Source organism: Dromiciops gliroides, chromosome 2 (genome assembly GCF_019393635.1).
Source record: "Dromiciops gliroides isolate mDroGli1 chromosome 2, mDroGli1.pri, whole genome shotgun sequence".
Classification (NCBI taxonomy): domain Eukaryota; kingdom Metazoa; phylum Chordata; class Mammalia; order Microbiotheria; family Microbiotheriidae; genus Dromiciops; species Dromiciops gliroides.
The window spans coordinates 545325506-545346811 of NC_057862.1; the positions used below are offsets into that span (position 1 = coordinate 545325506).

The window sequence follows — 21306 nt, forward strand, 5'->3', positions numbered from 1 at the left end:
ATCAGAAAAGAAATGAGAGCTATGGAACCAAGACTTAGGAGAATTAATAGCTTAGTGCAAAAGTCACAAAAGAATACCTAAGGAATAGACCACTTTAAAATTAGAATGAATCAAACAAAAGTTTGAGACAAGACAGTAATATATGATGATATAAGAAATGACAAAAAACTTAAAAAAAAAAAAGAAAGAAAATCTAAGATATCTCTCATTAAAAAATACCTAATGTGGAAATAAATGAGAAGATGTAATTTAGGAATTATTGTACTACCTGAAAACCATGACCAAAAAAAAAAGAACCTGGATATCGTATTTCAAGAAATCTTAATTTTAATTTTTTTGGGATGTGACAATGGGGGTTAAGTGACTTGCCCGGGGTCACACAGCTAGTAAGTGTCAAGTGTCTGAGACTGGATTTGAACTCAGGTCCTCCTGAATCCAGGGCTAGTGCTTTATCCAGTGTGCCACCTACCTGCCCCCGCAAGAAATCTTGAAAGAAAGTTGACCAGACCTATTAGAACAAGAGGGCAAAGGGAAAATGTAAAGAATTCACTGATCATCTCCTAAAAGAAAGCCCCAAATGAAAACTGCCTGTAATGTCACAAACTCCAGAGTGTCTGGGCTAAAAAAAAAGAAAAAAAACCTACAGGCTATAAAAAAGAGTTAAGTACCAAGTAACCACAGTCAGGATCATACAAGATTTAGCAGCTACCACTATAAAGAAGAGAACCTAGAATACAATATTCCAAAAGGCAAAAGATAGATGCTTACAAAAAAGAATAACTTACCCAGAAAAACTAAGCATAATGCTATAGGGGAAAAAAGAAGCTTTAAAGAAAGAGAAACCTCCAAATATTCCTTATGAAAAGACCAGAGTTGAGTAAAAATGTTGAAACATAAACAAAGGAGTCAAAATAAATGCAAAGAGATAAATAAAAACAAGCAATCAAAAGGACTATACAGGAATGAAATGTTTATATTCGATAGGGGGAAGCGATACATGATCCTCTGTCATCAGGGGTCAAAGAGGATGCTAAATAAAAATAACAATAATAAAGTCGATGATGATAATGATAATGATAGCTTGCAGTTATAAAGTGATTTAAGGTTTACAAGCATTGTACATATTATCTCATTTGATCCTGACATGGACCTTGTGAAGCAGGTGCTATTATTAGAGCCATTTTGAAGATGCAGAAGCTGAGACATAAAGAGTTTTAACTGACTTGCCCCAAATCATATAGCTACTTAGGGTGGGAAGCAGAATTCATACTTGTCTTCCTCATTCTAGGCCCTGCATTCTATCCATTGTGCCATTGGAAAGAACTATCTGAAGATAATATTTTAATAGGAAGAGCTAATACAAATGTTCCCCTATCATTCAGGATCATAAAGACAGTTAAATTAGAAAACCTGAGAGTGATTTTGATGATCCCCCCAAAAAAAATTTTAAAAGAGGGGAGGAAAGGGATATTCTAAGAAAGAAAGGGGAAGAGATTATTATCTCATCTGATTGGGACACAAGTATGAGTCTATCCAAATTCGGAAGGAGTAAGTAGAGAGAGTGTCATTTGAACCACACTGTCATCTGAATTGGTCAAAGGAGGGAAAACACACACACACACACACACACACACACACACACACCGTTAGATGTATAAACATATTCAATTCACCAGGAAAAAGAGGAAGGTACAAGGAAAAGGAAGACAAAATAAGAAGGAGGATTAGTCACAGGCAAAAGGATCCTTTGAATCTGGGCAGTACTAGCATTGACATTTATAGATACTATAGATCCTACTCTCTACCACAGGTTGAAAAGACATAGTACAAAAATAAGAAGAAAAAGTAAAATAAAGCATTTGAAATGACAGGGGGCATAAATTAATATCTACCCCAAATCTAAAAAGTGAAATTGAATTTGAACACTGCTCAAAACCTCTCAGCAAAGATTATAGTTAAAAGCAAAACACCTGAGAATGAGAATGGTGATGCAATTGTGTTGTATACACAATACTATTTAAAACTCAGAAAAGAAGAATAAAATTTTAGATAGAGAAAAGAGAGGACTGAGAGCCACAAGGAAATTTATGTGATTTAGCCCAATCCCTTCTTTTTAGAGATAAGAAAATGAGGTCCAGAAAGGCGGTAATTTATCCAAGGTCTGGAGTTAATGGCAATTAAAACCAGAATCTAAGTCATCTGAATGTCAGTCTAGCATTCTTTCCATGACATCCTGGCAATTTAAGAAAATAGTTGAAATGAACTGTAATTTTTAAGAATTATTAGAGACTTTGAATTTTTAAGGATGTTAACTGTTCTGCAAGAAACCGAAATAAAACTAGTTTTACTCAGTGGCTGACAAGACATTAAATGAATGATTATTTGGTCTCATTATTTGAAGGGAAAGGTTACAGCTTAAAGTTAAGTGATGTCTATACAGTTATTCTATTGACTTTTTCAGAGAATTGAAAAAATCTCACCTCTAAGAAATATTAATTGACTTTTTTTCTTCTGGGGCAATGAGGGTTAAGCGATTTGCCCAGGGTCATACAGCTAGTAAATATCAAGTGTCTGAGCCCATATTTGAACTCAGATCCACCTGAATCTGGGGCTGGTGCTATATTCACTATGCCACGTAGCTGCCCTATTAATTTACTTTCACAAAAAGAAAAAAATTTCCTTTCCAAAGAGAAGATTGGTAACGCGGATATTTGCTATTACGACAGGGATAAGTCTTTAAAAATAGTCCATTCAACCTAATTCCCACCACTGTTAATAGCAATTTGGAATTCTGTTGACCTATTGCAGAGGTAAAAACCTACCCCTGGAGGGAACAGCTGTGACTAGGTGAAAAAAGTTTCAATAACAAGCAAAGAAATTCAGTAGGAACTATTATTATCTCATGTTTACACTGTCATTTTTCCTATCAGTAGGAGATTATTTATACAGACCCCACCCATGAACTTCTTGTTTATCTTATTATAGAAATCCTGAATATCTATAAAAAGAAGCCACTGTGTTTGCTTCTAGAGCTGGCATGGATATTAGAATTTTGCACCTTAACTACATTAAAAAAAAAATTCTGCTATTTAGCATTTTCTTTTGAACTGAACCACTAGCTGGCTTTCAGTTTTATCTACAAAGCTGAAGTTATTTTATTGTTTCATATATTAACATTGGTCCTTACTGTTTTTAAAATAAACCACAGCAGAGGAAGTATCTCTGACCCCTCTCCCTAAAATTCCAAAAATAAGATTCATATGATTTAGAGCTAGAAGAATTCATATAATAGATGAGGAAACTGAGGATCTGAGAGATTTGGGGGGGGGCAATTGGGGTTAAGTGACTTGCCCAGGGTCACACAGCTAGTAAGTGTTAAGTGTCTGAGGTCGGATTTGAACTCAGGTCCTCCGGAATTCAGGGCTGGTGTTCTATCCACTGCGCCACCTAGCTGCCCCGATCTGAGAGATTTGATGACTGAATGATGCCCAGATAAGTACTACCTAGCAGAGATTGGATACAGCACCCATATAGGAACCCAGATCTGCTGTCTCCAAATCCAAGGCTTCATCTATACCATGTTGACTCTTGTTGGCATATTTTTACAAGTAGATAGATGCTCCTATTAAAAATGATTGCAGAATATGATGTCTATTTGTTCAAAGAGGGTAAAATTTACATATCCACACTGATATCCACACTGACTAAACAACTAAAAGTAGAAAGAGTTGGTAGCCTCTTCTTTGCTGTCTGTGACTGTGTTTGAAATTAACTTTCAGCCATAAAAGAGTTTTCAGAAGAAATCTAAAACCAGCTGGAACTATAACACGGTAATATGATGAAGGTGTTTCAGAATACAATAACAAAATCAAACTGGTAACATCAGGAGGAAGATGATGGCAAAAAGACTAACATTAATCTACTAAGACAAGCGAAATGGATAGATTCAGTTGGTAGGAAAGAAATAATAACTGTGGTTAACATTTATGTACTTCATTAAAGATTGCAAAGCATTTTACATTATTATCTCTGTGACAACACAGAAATCTGGAGGCTGAGGCAATATAACATAACTTTTATTTCACATCTCGGGCTCCATATAGATTAAAGTAGTTAAAACAGACAAAACAAAAAGCCCTACAACTCAAGGGGAAAAACTCATTCATCTCTATGCTTTGCATGGGTCTAAAAGATACAATACTGTGTACACATTAGGTAACTAATAAATGTTTAGTGAAGTTAGAGAAATCTAAATATGCAGATGGCAGGATTCTCTACAATATTTGATTTTTTAAAAACTGGGTAAATGATGGTACTTCCTCAAGTAAAGCATCACCTCTCCTCAATTAGTCCATTGCCCTTATACTCTCTTCTCCCATAGACTATACTGCTGACCTCTCGAGCTTTCCACGTATGTTTTTGTCGACTTTGTAGGATTCTCTTTCTTCTCCTATTCCCTAAATATAGGTATTGCTGAAGGTTAGGTATTTTGTTCTATTTCTTTTCTTTCCCCTTGGTGAACTTATCCACTTCCATGATGAAGTATTTCTTGAATCTTTTTTTACCTTCTTTTCATCTCTATGACTCTAACTCATTACTTCATACCTGAACTAATGTAAAATAACCTCCTAGTCTTCCTGTAGCCAATGTCCCCTTGCTTCAGTCTATTGTTCACACTACTGGCCACATAATCTTTTTTTTTTTTTTTTTGGTGAGGCAATTGGGGTTAAGTGACTTGCCCTGGGTCACACAGCTAGTAAGTGTTAAGTGTTTGAGGCTAGATTTGAACTCAGGTACTCCTGAATCTAGGGCCAGTGCTTTATCCACTGCGCCATCTAGCTGCCCCTGGCCACATAATCTTAATGTTTTCTTCAAGTCATTCCTTTGCTAAAAAACCTGAAAAGTGGGCCCCACTATCTACATAGGAAAAGTGATTTCAAATTTCAACACATCCAAATCATTAAAAAATCAGTGCTTATAGTTACTATAGTAGAAACACCCAAATTCAGCATTCAAGAATATACAAAATGGGGCAGCTAGGTGGCGCAGTGGATAGAGCACGGGTCCTGGAGTCAGGAGGACCTGAATTCAAATTTGACCTCAGATACTTAACATTTAGTAGCTGTGTGACCCTGGGCAAGTCACTTAACCCCAATTGCCTCACACACACAAAAAATATACAAACTATCTAATGCTAACCTATACTCTAATCTTATTTTAAATCTTTGCTGTTCTCCTTTAGATACTCTACCTTCTGACCAAACTGGATTACTCACCATTCACTATTCTCGTACTGTCTTCTACTACTCCTTAAAATAATAGGATATAATTTTACCTTAAATGTTAGAAATCATTAGTCTAACCCTCTCATTTTTCAATTGAGGTCACTGAAGAATAGAAAAGTGATGCAACCTGCCTAAGGTACATAGGCAATAAGTACCAAAGCTGGGATTTAAAATCTAATCCTCTTTTTATTGCTCCTCCCTGTCCTGGATACTGATTGTATGACTGCCTCTTCACATCCCTTGGTTCTCACAGTCTAGTATAGGGATCATCTCCATGATCAAGTCTTTCCAGATACCTCAATGGCTGGAAATTATCTTCCTTTTCTTCAGTTTTTCATGGTCCTTTGTGTGGACTGCTCTTTTAAACACCAATTAGTACTTCTACATATGTCTTACTTCACCCATTAACCAGGGAGACCCTTGAGATCAAGGACTATGTCTAACTTGATCCTGGAATATTCAATGGCCAAAGCAAAATTTCTAGCTCCTGAAAAAGAGCATATCAGTCCATCTTCACATTTCTTAATATGAATTATAAAATCTACACTAATCATAAGGTTATAAAACCTTGGATATATGACACTGTGAAGGAAGAAATGGCAGGATATGGTGACAAACTATTCACGGGGCTGAAAAAGGACATTTCAAAGATGGTTCCAACAGATCTAGTCTGAGAGACTAAAGTGGCCACGGACAGAAATGTGATCTTTGCAAAGAGAAGCTGTTGGGAGTTTGGGGTGGGGGGGGGGGCAGTGGTGCCGAGAATAATAAGTTGTGTGGAGCAATGGGAGTTTGAGATAACAGCCTCAGTTTAATGTCTAGGACTAAAGTTAAAGGGAAGAGATCAATCTCTGTCTTGACATAGTCTCCTATACCTTAAACAGTTCATAAACTGTCTAGGGACAGAATTTAGTTCCAATTAGCAGACAGGAGAAGGAGCTAGAAAAGAATTGGGGAAAAAAGGAATGGTTGATGACATGAAGAAAAAATTGAAAGCAAAAGGAAAATAAATGTTTTAGGAGAATAGGAGAATCAATACTATCAAAGGCCATGTTGAAAGAACTAGAATGTCCATCACTAGGTAGAAAAACAGTAATATTATCTTTAATCAAATGTGAGTAATACAGTAACAGGAAATATTGGGAATAACAAAACAAACTCTTGTTAGAGGCTATAGTTTTAGAAAGGGACATGGGAAGTCATCACAGAATGCTTCCTTCATATATGCATTTAATGTGATGCTGAAGGATAAAAGGCCTAAAATATTTAGTATTATCAAGAAAGATAATGGCAACATAGGACAAATATCCAGAAAACCACAGTGCATCTAAAAAAATCTTACACAATTCTGTTTAATACAAGTCAGAAGAAAGTAAAAACGTGAAAGAAGACAACAAAATGTTGCAGGGGACTAACATGCAAACAGACTAAAGCAATGAGCTAGAACATGATTAAAAGCTATAAAATTATGAAAGGTATTCCAAGGTTAAACATGGTTAAATTAACAAAATCTAAGAAGACAAAAGCTAAAAAAGATACTGCAAGTTTGGAAGTGATAGAGGACAAATAAAATATTATGGTATATAGCAGATCATGAAACATTCTTAAGAAACAAACAAAAATGTTTTCCACATCCTTAGAAAAATAAAAGAAAGGTAAGATAAAATCTATATTCATTAGTGAGGAAAGAGAAATTTTAGGAAGAGGGAGAGCAAGGGTCAGTCTTGTAGTTAGGACAACCTAGATTCCAGTCCAATTTCTGACATATACTGGCTACTTTGACCCTTGGCAAGTCACTTAATTTCTTAGTGCCCCCAGGCAACTCTACAAAGACTACAAAATGCAGAACAACTGGAAATACCAATGATATCACAGGTCAAGCGCCATGCCCCCCTAAATATACTGACTGTCTCCAAAAGTTATGTGTATGTATTTATGTGTGAATGTATTTTCACACTTTTTAACATCATTTACAATAATACTAATTAGATCAACTTCAAAAACTATGTAAGAAACACAAGATAATTTAAGTATCTCTCTGTGAAGGGATAGTGTTTCAATATATAAAGAAGGGCGAAGTATTGGAAGAAAGACTTGACCGTTATGTAATTTAATAGATCTAGTGGTATACCAAAGACCAATGTAGTTTTGAAATGCTTTTTCAGAAGAAGTCAATCTTATAATATTGTACTGAGTTTTAAAGCTATATAAAGTAATTTTTTGACTAACAACCTGGGAGATGCCCTAGAATGCTTCCAATTATAGGGCTATAATCCAAGCAAAAAAGAGCAAAATCTTATTATCCATATGTGTCAGTAGGTTTCATATGAACCCTACATACTGTATAGAAGTCATTACATGTTTTACTTCATTCCTAAAGATAAAGGCAACAATATTCTCTGAAATATTTGACTGGAAAAGATTGGGAAGAGGCTAAGAGGAAAGAGGCACTACAATAATTAATTGCAATAAAAGAGACTCATATATGTGGGAAGAGTCCCTGGAAAATTAATCAGTTATCCTTCTCCTTACATTTCTACTCCCCCAAGCAGCTATAATTAAAGCTTCATGCTCTGATCAGAGGTACTAATCATATAGAAATCGCTGGCTCATCTTGGCTTTCTGATACGAAGTTCACGATTTATAAAATACAGTCAGTTTAATGTCTCATAGTAACCTTAAAATGATAAGTAATATTTATCTAAAACCATCAGCAAGCATTATCTGTAATAGCCATAAGCTAGAAGCCTTCCCTATATAATCAGGGGTGAAACAAGGATACCCATTATCACCTCTATTATTTAATATTATACTAGAAATGTGAGCTATAGCAATAATAGAAGAAAAATAAATTAAAGGAATTTGAACAGGCAATGAAACAAAACTATCACTCTTTGCAGACGATATGATGTTATGATTAGAAAATCCTAGAGAATCAACTAAAAAGCTACTTGAAATTATTAACAACTTTAGCAAAATTGCAGGATACAAAATAAATAAATCATCAGCATTTCCATATATTACCAATAAAAATCAGCAACAAGAGATATAAAGAGAAATTACATTCAAAATAACAGTGGCAAATATAAAATATTTGGACATCTACCTGCCAAGACAAACTCAGAAACTATATGACCAGAACTACAAAACAATTTTCACACAAATAAAGTGAGATCTAAACAATTGGAAAAACATTAATTGCTCATCGGGAGGTTGAGACAATATAATAAAAATGTCAATCCTACCTAAATTAATTTATTTGGTGCTATATCAATCAAACTATCAAAAACTATTTTATATATCTAGAAAAAATAGTAACAAAATTCACCTAGAAAAACAAAAGCTCAAGGATATCATGGGAATCAATGAAAAAAATACAAAGGAAGGTGGTTAAGCAGTACCATATTTCAAACTGTATTATAAAGCAGTAATTATCAAAACAATCTGGTACTGGCTAAGAAATAGAGAGGTGGATTGGTGGAATAGAATAGGTACAAATTATACTATGGTAAATGACTATAGTAATCTAGTATATGATAAACCCAAAGATCCAAGATTTTGGAGCAAAAACACATTATTTGACAAAAACTGCTGGGAAAACTAGAAAACAGTATGGCAGAAACTAGGTATACACCATCATCTCACACTGTATACTAAAATAAGGTCAAAATGGGTACATGATTTACATAAGCAAATTAAGAGAGCATGGAAATATTTATCTGTCGGATTTAAGGGCAGAGGAAGAATTTAGGATCAAAGAAGATATAGAAAATAAAACAAAATGTAAAATAGATCATTTTGATTATATAAAATTAAAAAGTTTTAGCACAAACAAAACTAACGTAACCAAGATTACAAAGGAAGCAGAAAACTGGAAAAGAATTTTTGAAACAAATATCTCTGATAAAGGTCTCATTTCTCAGTTATATAGAGAACTGAGTCAAATCTATAAAAATACAAGTCATTCCCCAACTGATAAATGGTCAAAGGATATGAACAGTTTTCAGACAAAGAAATCAAAGCTATCTATAATCATATGAAAAAATGCTCTAGATCACTATTGATCAGAGAAATGCAAATTAAAACAACTCTGAGGTATCACCTCACACCTATCAGAGTGACAAATATAAACAAAAATGGAAAATACTGGATGTTGGAGGGGATGTGGGAAAGCTGGGATGCTAATCCACTGTTGGTGGAGTTGTGAAAAGATCCAACCATTCTGGAGAGCAATTTGGAACTGTGCCCAAAGGGTTATAGAACCGTGCATACCCTTTGATCCAGCAATACCAGTGTCAAGTTTATATCCCAGACATCCTCCAAAAGAAGAAAAGACCTATTTGAACAAAAATATTTATAGCAGCAATTTTTGTGGTGGCTAAGAATTGGAAATCAAAGGAATGCCCATCAATTGGGGAATGGTTAAAGAGGCTGTGGTATGTGTAATGGAATATTATTGTGCTATAAGAAATGACAAACGGGGGAGTGAGTTAGCCTTACTCTCATCAGAATTGGCTCAAAGAGGGAATAACACACTCAATCGGGCAGAGTAATCTATCTAACCCTGCAGGGAAGTAGGAAGGGAAGGGGATAAGGGGGGAGAGGTAAAAGAAGGGAGGGCACACTGGGGGAGGAGGCAGTCAGAAGCAAAACACTTTTGAGGTGAAAGAAGATAGAAAATAGAGTAAATATCATGGGGGAGGGAATAGGATGGAGAGAAACACAGTTAGCAATAGTTAACTGTGAAAAAAAAATTTGAAACAGAGGCAAGAGCAATATAAGACTATGATGATGATGTTTGACTGATTGACTGATTTATTGATTATGGATGGATTGATGATGATTAAATGAAGATGAGAATTGATTGATGAGGGTTGACTGAATGCTACTTTGCTGGGCTACTGTGAAGAAAATTCTTTGTCAGGTATAAGGTACTATATAAATGTTATCTATTACTGTTGTTGCAATAATCAACCTCATGGGTTTATTGTAAGGAAACCTCTCTTTAAAGTACTATATAAATATAGTTTACTATTTAAAAAATGATGAGCAAGATGCCTTCAGAAAAACCTGGAAAGACTTACCTGAGGTGATGCAAAGTGAAATAAATGTACTATATGTATACAAAATAACAGCAATATTGTAAAATGATCTGCTGTGAATGACAGTTACTTTCAGCAATACAATGACCCAAGATAACTCTAAAGGACTTAAGAAAAATGCAATCCATTTACAGAGAAAGAAATGATGGAATCTGAATATAGATTGAAGCATAATTTTTTTTGTTAGTTCCTTTATCTGAAGTTTTGTTTTTGTCTGTTTTCTTTCACAAGTTGGCTAATGTGGAAATGTTTTACATGACTACACATGTATAACTTATATTGAATTTCTTGAGTTCTTAAGAGGGGTGATGGTGGGGAGGGAGGGAGGAAGAGAATTTGGAACATAAAGTTTTTTTTAAATGATGTAAAAAAAAAAAAGAAATAACAAGCAGGATGATGTGTGAAAAACCTGGAAAGGCTTACATGAACTGATGCTGAGTGAAGTTAGCAGAACCAAAGGAACATCATACACAGAGATGGCAATATTGTTTGATGAAGAGCTGTGAATGACTTAATTATTCTCTTTCTTTTTGGGGGGCGGGGGTGGCAGTTGGGGTTAATTGACTTGCCCAGGGTCACACAGCTAGTAAGTGTCAAGTGTTTGAGGCCGGATTTAAACTCAGGTCCTCCTGAATCCAGGGCTGGTACTTTATCCACTGTGCCACCTAGCTGCCCCTGACTTAACTATTCTCAACAATACAATGATCCAAGACAATCCCAAAGGATGACTAATGAAACATACTATTCGCCTCCAAAGAAAAAACTGATACTGAGGGAAAACAGACTGAAGCATGCTATTTTTCACTTTCATTTTTTCTTTTATTCAAGTTTTCTTTTACAAAATGACTAATATGGCTATGATTTACATAATCATACATGTCTAACCCATATCTGATTACTTATTGCCTCAGGGAGGGGACAGAGGAGGGAGGGAAGGAGTGATAGAAACTGGAACTCAAAACTATAAAAAAAATTTTTATTACCTAAAATAATCTCTCACGGTAGCGGATATAAGTAAAGCACAATCTTTAATTTTAGTTAATTTAGACTCAAATACAGGAATATGTATATGTTTTTGAGTAAGGAACATGGCATACCAAAAGTTCCAATTGGTTTGATGTGTTACAATCTTGAAGGTAACTAGAAGGCTTTATGGCTCATTTGAATCTCCTTAGCAGAGTTAGTGTATTTCAAGGAAAAAAGCTCTATAAAGTAATTAAAATTAAGAAGGGCATAAAGTATATAAGAAAAAAGGAAGAATGGAAAAAAAACAACAACAAAAAGACAAGATGGTGTCCAAATATTTAAGAACTTCATAAAGATATATTTGAAATCTATACTTAAGTAACCAAAAAAAGGACTAGGCATGATGAGGAATAACTATAATCCCTCATACTAAAAAGGAGGCTATGAGGTCACTTGAGTGTGAGAGTTCTGGAGTTTAGCAGGACTAACACTGACTCACCAAGTCTAACACCAGTATAAAGAATATCTAGGAGCAGGGTCCACCCAGCTGCCTAACTAGAGGCTGGTCTGAATCAGGTTTGAAATGAGTAGGTCAAAGCTTCCATGCTAATCAACAGTGGCATGGGGCTGGTGAAGACCTGATGCATTTCTAGCATGGGCTGAGATAAGGAGACTAAATATAAAAAACAAACAAACAAAAAACCAGAAAACCAATTAAATAAAAAGGAAGGGGACAGACACCAAAGCATGAATGGTATTAATAATAACAACAGGCACCGACCTTAATATTTTGAACAAAAAGAGGTTCACAGGAACATGGAAAAGCAAAAAACCAAAACCAAAACCAAACCAAAAGAAACAAAAAAACCCCACCCCACATCAAAAAACAAACAAACAAAAAACCCTTCCTTTCCTCCCATATTGGATTCACAAATTTACGGGCAAATGGATTGTCAGAACTCTTAAATGATCAGGATTAGTGTACATGGATAAAGACAAATAAAATATAACTTATGACATGTAAATCTCTAGTCAAATCACTAACAATATTAAAAAAAAAACCTAAAAAAACAGGTTATAGAAAATACATGATTATTACTGCGTTAAAAACAACAACAAAAAACCCCCAAACCAAAAAACACTAGTATAAGCCAAAAGGGAAAAAAAAAGCACTGAGGAAGTTCTAAGATGTCTGAGCCAAAGAGTCTTAAATCAAAGGAATACATTATCATGCCTAAGTTGACAGATCTGTACTGCAATGCAGAAATGAAAGTCAGAATCAAACATCTGTACCAACCCCTGAGACAAGATATGGTTTCAACACAAAGGGCTATTTCAATTCTTACCTGTTACCTGTGCAACAACTGCTTGGGAAATCCTCCGATTGGCAAGAAAAGCTTTGATTTCCTCTTTTATCACGCTACTGTCCCGCCTAAAAAACAGGAAAAAAAAAAAAAGACCAATGCATGTTTAAGTTAAAAATACTAATCTTAACTAAGAATGGTAACGGTAGGAAGTAGAGACTAAACAGAGGAACAAAACAGAAAGAAGGGAGGATAGATCAAACCCATATGAGAATAGAAAATTAAACCACAAAACATCATATTTCCAAATTCAAAAATAAAATACCATTTTACTTAATTCATAATGTGCCACAAACAAAGTTTCACTACAGGGAGGTGGGGAGATGTACATCAAAGGACCATAGATTTAGGGTAGAAAAGATGTCAGAAGCCATCTAAGCCAGGACTTCTTAGCCTTTTTTGGCCATGCACCCTTCTGGCAGCATGACAAAAATCTATGGACCCCTGCTCAGAACAATATTTTTAAATGCACAAAATAAAATATACAAGACTACAAAGGAAACCAATTATACTGAATTACATTTACCAAAATATTAAAAATCAAATGCACAGACCCTAGTAAGAACTCTAGATCTAGTCCAATCTCATCTTGTTAAAAATGAGGAAGCTGAGAAATAGAAAAGTTAAGCAACTTGCCCAAGTCAGTAAGCATCAAAGATAGGATCTGACCTCAGGTCTTCCTGGCTCTAAAGCCAGCACTCAGTCCACTACACCATACTGCCTCTTAATTTATCGCTTACATAAAGACAGAAAATCTGTTATGTTGAGGAAAGACAGAAAAATTACATCCTAGATCAGAAAAAGGAGAAACATATATAATTTCTGTGGAAAAATACATGCATAATTTGCTTTAAAAACTTTGGAAAAATTATGGCTATACACTCATGACTACTAAAGAAAATATTCTCTATTTTAAGAAACCATTTATTTTTTAAATGGTTATTCTTGGTTTTTCTGGTTTAATTAAAAAAATTACAGAAGACTGATTTTTTAAAAACTGTTCATCTCCCAAATTTGTAACATATAGAAAATTTAATATCTAAAACTGTTTCACCTCCTGTGCCATTTAGAATTGCAGTATATTGGTTTGGTTTTTTCTTTACTGTCATCATCTTTCTAAAAGAGGTTCCCCCCACCAATATATTCTCATTAAAGTTATGAAAATACATTTACATCCACCTTCCTTCATTTGAATGGAGTTATACTAATGGGATGACTTCGGCTTCTTCAACAAGACAAAATAACTGATTAAAAAAACCTTTTTATATATTTAAAAAACTTAAAATCCCAAACAGAATTATTGATGCATGAAGAAAATAAAGAAGAAAATGTACATGAGCCATAGTGCCAGGTTATAATGTAAGCACTCAAACATTTTTTGAACAAATGAAGATTGTATTAATTTAAGTAATACTCAGAGCTCAATGATAAGATGATGGAATAGGGATAGTTTTTAATTATATAATGAGACACCAGTTTGATTTAACTTATTCATTTGTTGATTTAACTTTAACAAATGGATCATATCCCACAGAAGCATGGACTACATCAAAAGCCTTCAGCACCATCTCCATGAATTCTTTAAAGAGATTAAATTTTAAAAGTTAAAAAAAAAGAGAGATTAAATAAAAGTAATGTAGCCAGTGAGAATCAGTACTAAGTCACTATAAAACAGGTCCCTAACCACTTCCAAAAAATGCACTATTCATTTTTCTAAGGGCTGAGATAAATGGGAGGAAAGTGGAATGGAGGGGGTGTTTCTGAACGAAGACCCTTAGTGGACAGGGAAACAAGTACTGTACTTCTGTCTTCCCCTCACAAACATTTACTAAGTTCCTATTATATGCTGGTCAGTGTACCACGAGCTGATGAAATCCTACTACAACCACCACCACTGCTGATGGTGATGTTGCTACTACAACTACCATGACCACTCCTCTTTTTCCTTCTTCCTCCTCTCCTCCTATTGCCACTGAATGCTTGCATTTATATAATGCCTTAAAGTTTGCAGAATGCTTTGCAAATATTATCTCATTTTATCCTTATAACAATCCTACAAGGTAGGTGCTATTATTATCCAGAGAGAGGGGAAATTAATTTGCTCATGTCACAGAGCTAAGTGTTGGAAGCCAGATTTGAATTCAGGGGTTAATGTCTCCAGGTCTAGCACATTACCTAGCTACATACAAAGAATGAAATAATCTTCCACTGGAAAGAACTTATATTATAATGAGAGAAGTATTTTACATATATTTTAATTTCTTCTGTATGTACATACAGAAATCAACACACACATATATGTAAATACAAAATAAATATAAAGCTGGAGACTCAAATTACATGCTATAGAAGGGGCAATTCTGTAAGGCAATTTCCCTACATAAGGGTTAACATTTTGGCTTTGAGGTAAGTTCTGAGATATAAAGGGTGATATCAACTTATTGGCTGAAAACTCCCGATATGGAAAACTATAGGAGAAAAGGACTTCAAGATTGAATTCTCTATTAATATTTAAAGTTTATCATGTTGATCTGGCTGTAGTCTATTCCACTTTTGTTTAAAAATCAAATAACCTACATTTCACATGAATAACAAAAATAGTTAAAAATTCCAAAGTATTTATGACTGCTTTATTAAATGATAATATGTTTTAGAAAAAATATCCAGGATGTACAAGATTATGAAAGCTAAATAATTTGGATGTCTGAAGTTTTTTCATATAGCTATAAATCATGATATCTGCTAAAATAGAGAAGATTTCATATGTATCTATTTCTAAGAGTTTTAAGGTAATATGAGAGTTGGAATAACGTTCCCTTGCTGGGAGGAACAGCTCCTGAGCTCTGGCCTGAGGACAAAGCCATGTGGCCTAGGAGTCAGAAAGTGATGTTTGCTCGTGGGTACTGTCGATCAAACCTACCAGCCAATTAGCTTGGAGCTCTGTGTGTGTGGATGGTCCTGTTTCCTGTTGGAGAAGAGGCTCCTGGGAGAGGGAAGGAGTGAGCACTCTTTCGCCTGGGTCCTTGGTTTGAGTGGAGCTGAGACGCTGGCTCCCTGAGATAGATGAAAGAATCTTGGCCTCTTTCTCTCTCCTCTCCAAATTCTTATGCTCCTTAATAAATACTTAAAAGTCTAAACTCTTGCTAAAGCTTCTAATTTATGACGACCACTCAATAGATTTTTAGACAGTTTAGCTAGAATTTTAGCCACCATACAGACAGCAACTTTACAGTAACTTAAACCAATCAAATAATCTTAATTTTCTAATACAGCTGCAACATAACCCCCATTTATTGCTTTAAAATATGTAACAGGTTAAATTTTTAAAATATCCATATCTATACACTTATGTTGAATACATAGTGTGGTAACATCAAAAATGTGTTTTGCAGGGGGGAAATCAGCCAATTTCATATTCCTAACTTATTCAAATCAATCTGCTTTAAACAAAATCCACCCTGACATCAAAACATAAAGAAAAGGCAACTCTCAATTATTCAGGGGTAGACTATCCAGTCTGTGAATTATTCATTTCTTTGCAGTATGATGATGTTATCAATGCCTGCAAGAGCAGCAAGAGCAAGAGCAGAGAAGGAATTCCACTAGTTTGTAAGGCAATAGCAGTCAATGAATTCACTAAGACTAAATTTCTACAAAGTTGGGGGTCGGTCAACTCCTCTACATGTCTACTTCTATTCTCCCTGAAATAATGAATGAAAATGATGATTTCTAGACAAATGAGTTAAAATGGAGTTTAAATGGTGATTAACCATTTCTAAGGGTTAACATTTTCAGTTTAACCCTCAAATTAATATTACTCCCACTCCCATCTCATTCTTTCTTTCACCTCAAATCTCCCTTTCTCTTATCCCACTGTGGAATGCCCACTTGCATAAAACTTACTTTAGTGATCAAAAAGTCCCCTTGGTTCCACAGCTATTTCTTTCCTCCTGTTTCCTTAACTGAAACCTGGCTCTTCCATGAAGAGACTCCATTTCCTACTCTTTTCTGTCAAGCTTCCCACTCCTCTCTTTCTCAATCCTTCTCAGTTGTATTCAAATAAGGGAAGACAAGTAAGAGGGGAAAGAGAAATAAAATGTTATGACTATTGAATAACCTCCCCATACTTCTTAGTTAGATATTTAGAAAACAGAAGAGTACAGATTGAGGGTTAGATTTTAGAACTAGATTATCTAGCCCAAAGTCTTTAATTTTTTTTTTTAAGTGAGGCAATTGGGGTTAAGGGACTTGCCCAGGGTCACACAGCTAGTAAGTGTTAAGTATCTGAGGCTGGATTTGAACTCAGGTACTCCTGACTCCAGGGCCAGTGCTCTATCCACTGCGCCACCTAGCTGCCCCCAAAGTCTTTGATTTTACAGTTGAATAAACTGAGGCTCAAAGAGGTTAGATGACATGGCCATAAATTCCAACATAATCTGGTTCTTCCAATATTCGTAGTGGTATCTCACACAATTTCCCTAAGCAGATCTTACGTACCACCTAAATTTTTCTACCCATAATTCCTAGAAAACATCTTAAACTTTCCTACTTCTGACCATTCCATGTCTAGGCCTAGAATGCATTTAAACCTCCTTGAAGGAAGTGAAAGGTATATTTTTACTTCTTTTTTTTTTTTTGTCTTTGTATCCTAGCACAAAGGAGATGTGTGATGCTCACTGAACTGAACTGAATTACCGTCTTATCCCCTATTCATCTAACTACATGTTACTCATTCATCAGTGAGGGTTCAGATAAAAGGCCACTTCCTGGTCTACATCCATGTCATGCTTTTTCACTATGACCATCACATCACCTCTACCCTGGGACCTATTACCTGGACTCTGCCCCCGGGATCCGAGGCTCTAATTGGTGAGCTTTTTGCTTTATCTTGTCCAAGCCCCAGGCCTCTACACCACTTTCTTCCGACTCCACCTCCATGACATCCTGTCTCATACTCCCATCTCCCCTTTATGTGTTGCCTTCCTCAATTAGAATGTAAGTTCTTGAGGGCAATTAATATCTTGCTTGCTTGTATTGTATCCCCAGGCTCTTAGCACAGTGCCTAGGATATAGTAAGCACATTTTTGGGGGGTGGGAGGGGGGGCATGGGGCAATGGGGGTTAAGTGACTTGCCCAGGGTCACACAGCTAGTAAGTGTCAAGTGTCTGAGGCCATATTTGAACTCAGGTTCTCCTGAAAACAGGGCCGGTGCTTTATCCACAGTGCCATCTAGCTGCCCAGTAAGCACTTTTTAAAGGTGTGTCTATCATAAATGTAAAATTTACCTTCATAACATCTCTCGCATACAACCTCTTTCCTCTCTTACACTGCTACCACTCTAGAGTGGGCCTTTATCATCTCACACCTGGAGTACTGCCTACTGGTTGGTCTCCCTGCCTCAAGTCTCCCCACTCCAGTCTATTTTCTACTCAGAGGTCAAAAAGAACTTCCTAAAGTTTTGACCATGTCACACTCTTACCCTTTAAATGCCAGTAGCTCCCTACTGTCTCCAAAATCAATTATAAAATCTTCTCTTAGGTGTTCAAAGCCCTTCATAACCTACCCCTCTATTGCGTTTACAGTTTTCTTACACCTTAATACCCTTCACCCCCAAGATTCTAAGCCTCAGTTTCATCAACTGTAAATAGGAATAATAATATAATTTACCTTACAGGATTACTGTGAGGAATAAATGAGATTAATATATGTAAAAACTATTTTTCAAATCTTAAAATACTATATAAATACCATTTTTATTATTATAATATTCTAAGTTTGCTTCATCTAAAATCCTCTTTTCAGTCTGCTAATGTACAATATACTACTTTAATTAAAAATAAATTGCTATGGTGAGCTAGGTGGCGGAGTGGATAAAGCACTGGCCCTGGATTCAGGAGTACCTGAGTTCAAATTTGGCCTCAGACACTTGACACACACTAGCTGTGTGACCCTGGGCAAGTCACTTAACCCTTATTGCCTCACAAAAGAACAAAAAAACCCCAACCAAACAAAAATAAATTGCTGTGACAAATTAAAAACTACTCTATTTGGGTAAGGACCTGAGTCAGAGGATATACAGAATGAACTCACCATTTCAACTGACACCTGTCTGATCCCAAAGAAAACTTCCTGCCCTTTTTGTGGAACAAAAAATAATCAGTTCTGATCCCCAATTAATTAAGAGCAATAAATCAGGATTTGTAAAAAGGCCTTAATTTATGAAGTCAAGTCTAAAAATTAAATCTGATAAAGTAAAACAAAAGTAACCCAGGTTTCTATTTGATTAAAGAGAGAATGAATGATATGCATCAAGTCTACTTTGGGCCTTTCCTAATGAGAGCTAATATTTAAATAATGCTTTAAGGCTTACAAGGGGCTTCCCAAATATCTAATTTTATCAACAACACTGAGAGATAAGTGTTTTTATCATGAATCCCATTTTACAGATGAGGAAAATGAGGCAGACAGAGGTTAAGTGACTTGCCCAGGGTCACAAAGCTAGAAAGTGTCTGAGGCTGAATTTTAACTCTGGCCTCCTTAACTCCGGTATGTTCAATGGTCCAGACTATCAGTCCCTTTTCTAGAATGTATCAATGAGTTTTCTAGCTCTGCTTGAATATGTATAATCAATCAAAGGGTCATGGGATAACCAATTCCATTTACTGAAAGCTAATTGTTAGCAAATTATTTCTTATATTGAATGAAAACTGCCTTCTTCAAATTTCTACTTGTTAAGAGGAATGAATTTTGAAAATTATTATAAAGTGCTACAGAAAAATGGACAGGATTGCAAAACTAGAAGGGACTTATCCATGGTCACCCACTTAAATATCCCAGGTCTCTAAATTTACTCTAGTGTTCTTCTACCAGACCACATTGCTTCTCTGTAAGTAATTATTGTTTAATACATAAATAATATTTCCTATACAAAAAGACATTTTTCCAACACTATGATACAAAATACTACAAGACTGTAAGTAATAAAAACCTGAAAAATAATCTTTAATTCTGTTACAAACTGCCCCCCAAAACTGAGGAACTATAAAGCACATCCTTCTTTCTTTTTCACTTTCCAATCTGCTACAACAGGAGTCTAGACCTAGTCTCTAATTCCAAAGCACTTTGAAATCTGACTTCTGATCCCAGTACTTAATTTTAAATTATACCTTTCAAAGTTAACCTACCTATTGTCAAATTCAAAGTTGCCTTTTGCTCACATTCACATTATCTTAGGCACTGAAACACACACAGAACTGTTTGACTCTTCCTTAATGGGACATGCAATTCAGCCCTGTTGAGTTTATTTCTGAAAGTTCTTAAGTCCAAGTCTCCTTAACTATTCTCATCCAAGTTCAAGCAATCATTACTACTTGCTGAGACTACAATAATCACCTATTAAATGTTCTCTTTATCTTCAGTCTCAACATATAAACATCCCTCCAAATCATCCTATACATTCCTATTATATTCAATTGAATTAAAAAAAATTTAAATTAACTATCTACTATATGCCAATCATTTAATTTTAGTAATATAAAATCCTGGTTATATCATGACATTCACTTTACCCAGAATGCCCTCCTCCAACATCCAGCGCTTGGAATATTTTTACTTCACCTAATTAAAGGATAAATCACTATCTAAAATCTGAAGTTTTATTTGCTCATCTTAAAAGATAAATTACACAGTTCTAAAAGTAATATTATGTTAAGACATGATGTTATTTACAAAGAATTTCATGGGAACTCTGAAAACAATATCAATGTAATGTAAATTTATCATCTTGACTAACCTCATTAATTCCTCCACTTTATCATCTACATCTAGGTCCTCTTCTGAGGCTTCAAAACTGTATGATCTCTGACCCATACTGTTTGCATGATAACGAGTGGGAGACATCTTTCCATTTGAAGTAGATAGCCTTTCATTACTTTCCCTCCCATTTTGATTGGTAGTACAAGGTTGTGGGGAAGTGTCATAACTGTTGCTGGGTGATGGGGACATCCCCGAATGTTGGGTCTGTGTGGAAGCTGTAGCTGTAGAGGAAGATGCAGGGACATTGTTGGTACTATTTCCATAGGAACCACCTCCATAGCTGGGCCTTCTCCCAAATTTGTCATTATGCTCTTGATCAAGACGATCTAAAGTTTCCAAAGCGTGGAGAATTTCATGTTTGGTCATTCCAGTACGTCGAAGGCGCTGAAGCAGATCTATTTGCTCTATAGTAAATCTGGGTTCATCTGTGTAGTGAGACATGGTTTCCAGCAAACTAAAGAAAAAGTGATAATAAAAAAAAATTATTTATGTTGAGTTACTAGTGACAGTGTAACAAAGGATGCTTTAAAAAGACAGAACATATATTCATCTAAAATTATACAACCTTTTGTTTAAAAAAGTATTTAAAATTCTTTCATAAATAAAGACTATCAGAGATCGAAAGGGTTTCTTGTGGTTGAAAATACATGACAATATAACATAATAAAGTGTTAAATTTTGTATTTTCCCCAATTTTAAGTTATATGAATAAAAAAATTCAACTATGAAAACAAGCTTATAAACATTTCAAATAACAGCAATTCTAAACTACCC

The 21306-nt window shown here is 35.2% G+C and overlaps 1 protein-coding gene across 8 annotated transcripts in view; it reads right to left on the minus strand.

Moving 5' to 3' along the window:
- Nucleotides 1-21306, minus strand: part of HMBOX1 (homeobox containing 1) — a 266541-nt gene that overhangs the window by 134153 nt on the left and 111082 nt on the right. For all 8 annotated transcript variants that reach the window (XM_043988731.1, XM_043988733.1, XM_043988732.1 and 5 more), the window contains exons 4-5: nucleotides 20510-20986; nucleotides 12700-12785 (exon numbers count right to left, since the gene is read on the minus strand). In XM_043988731.1, the coding sequence (XP_043844666.1) occupies nucleotides 12700-12785; nucleotides 20510-20986 (563 nt within the window). The remainder of the gene's footprint in view (nucleotides 1-12699; nucleotides 12786-20509; nucleotides 20987-21306) is intronic.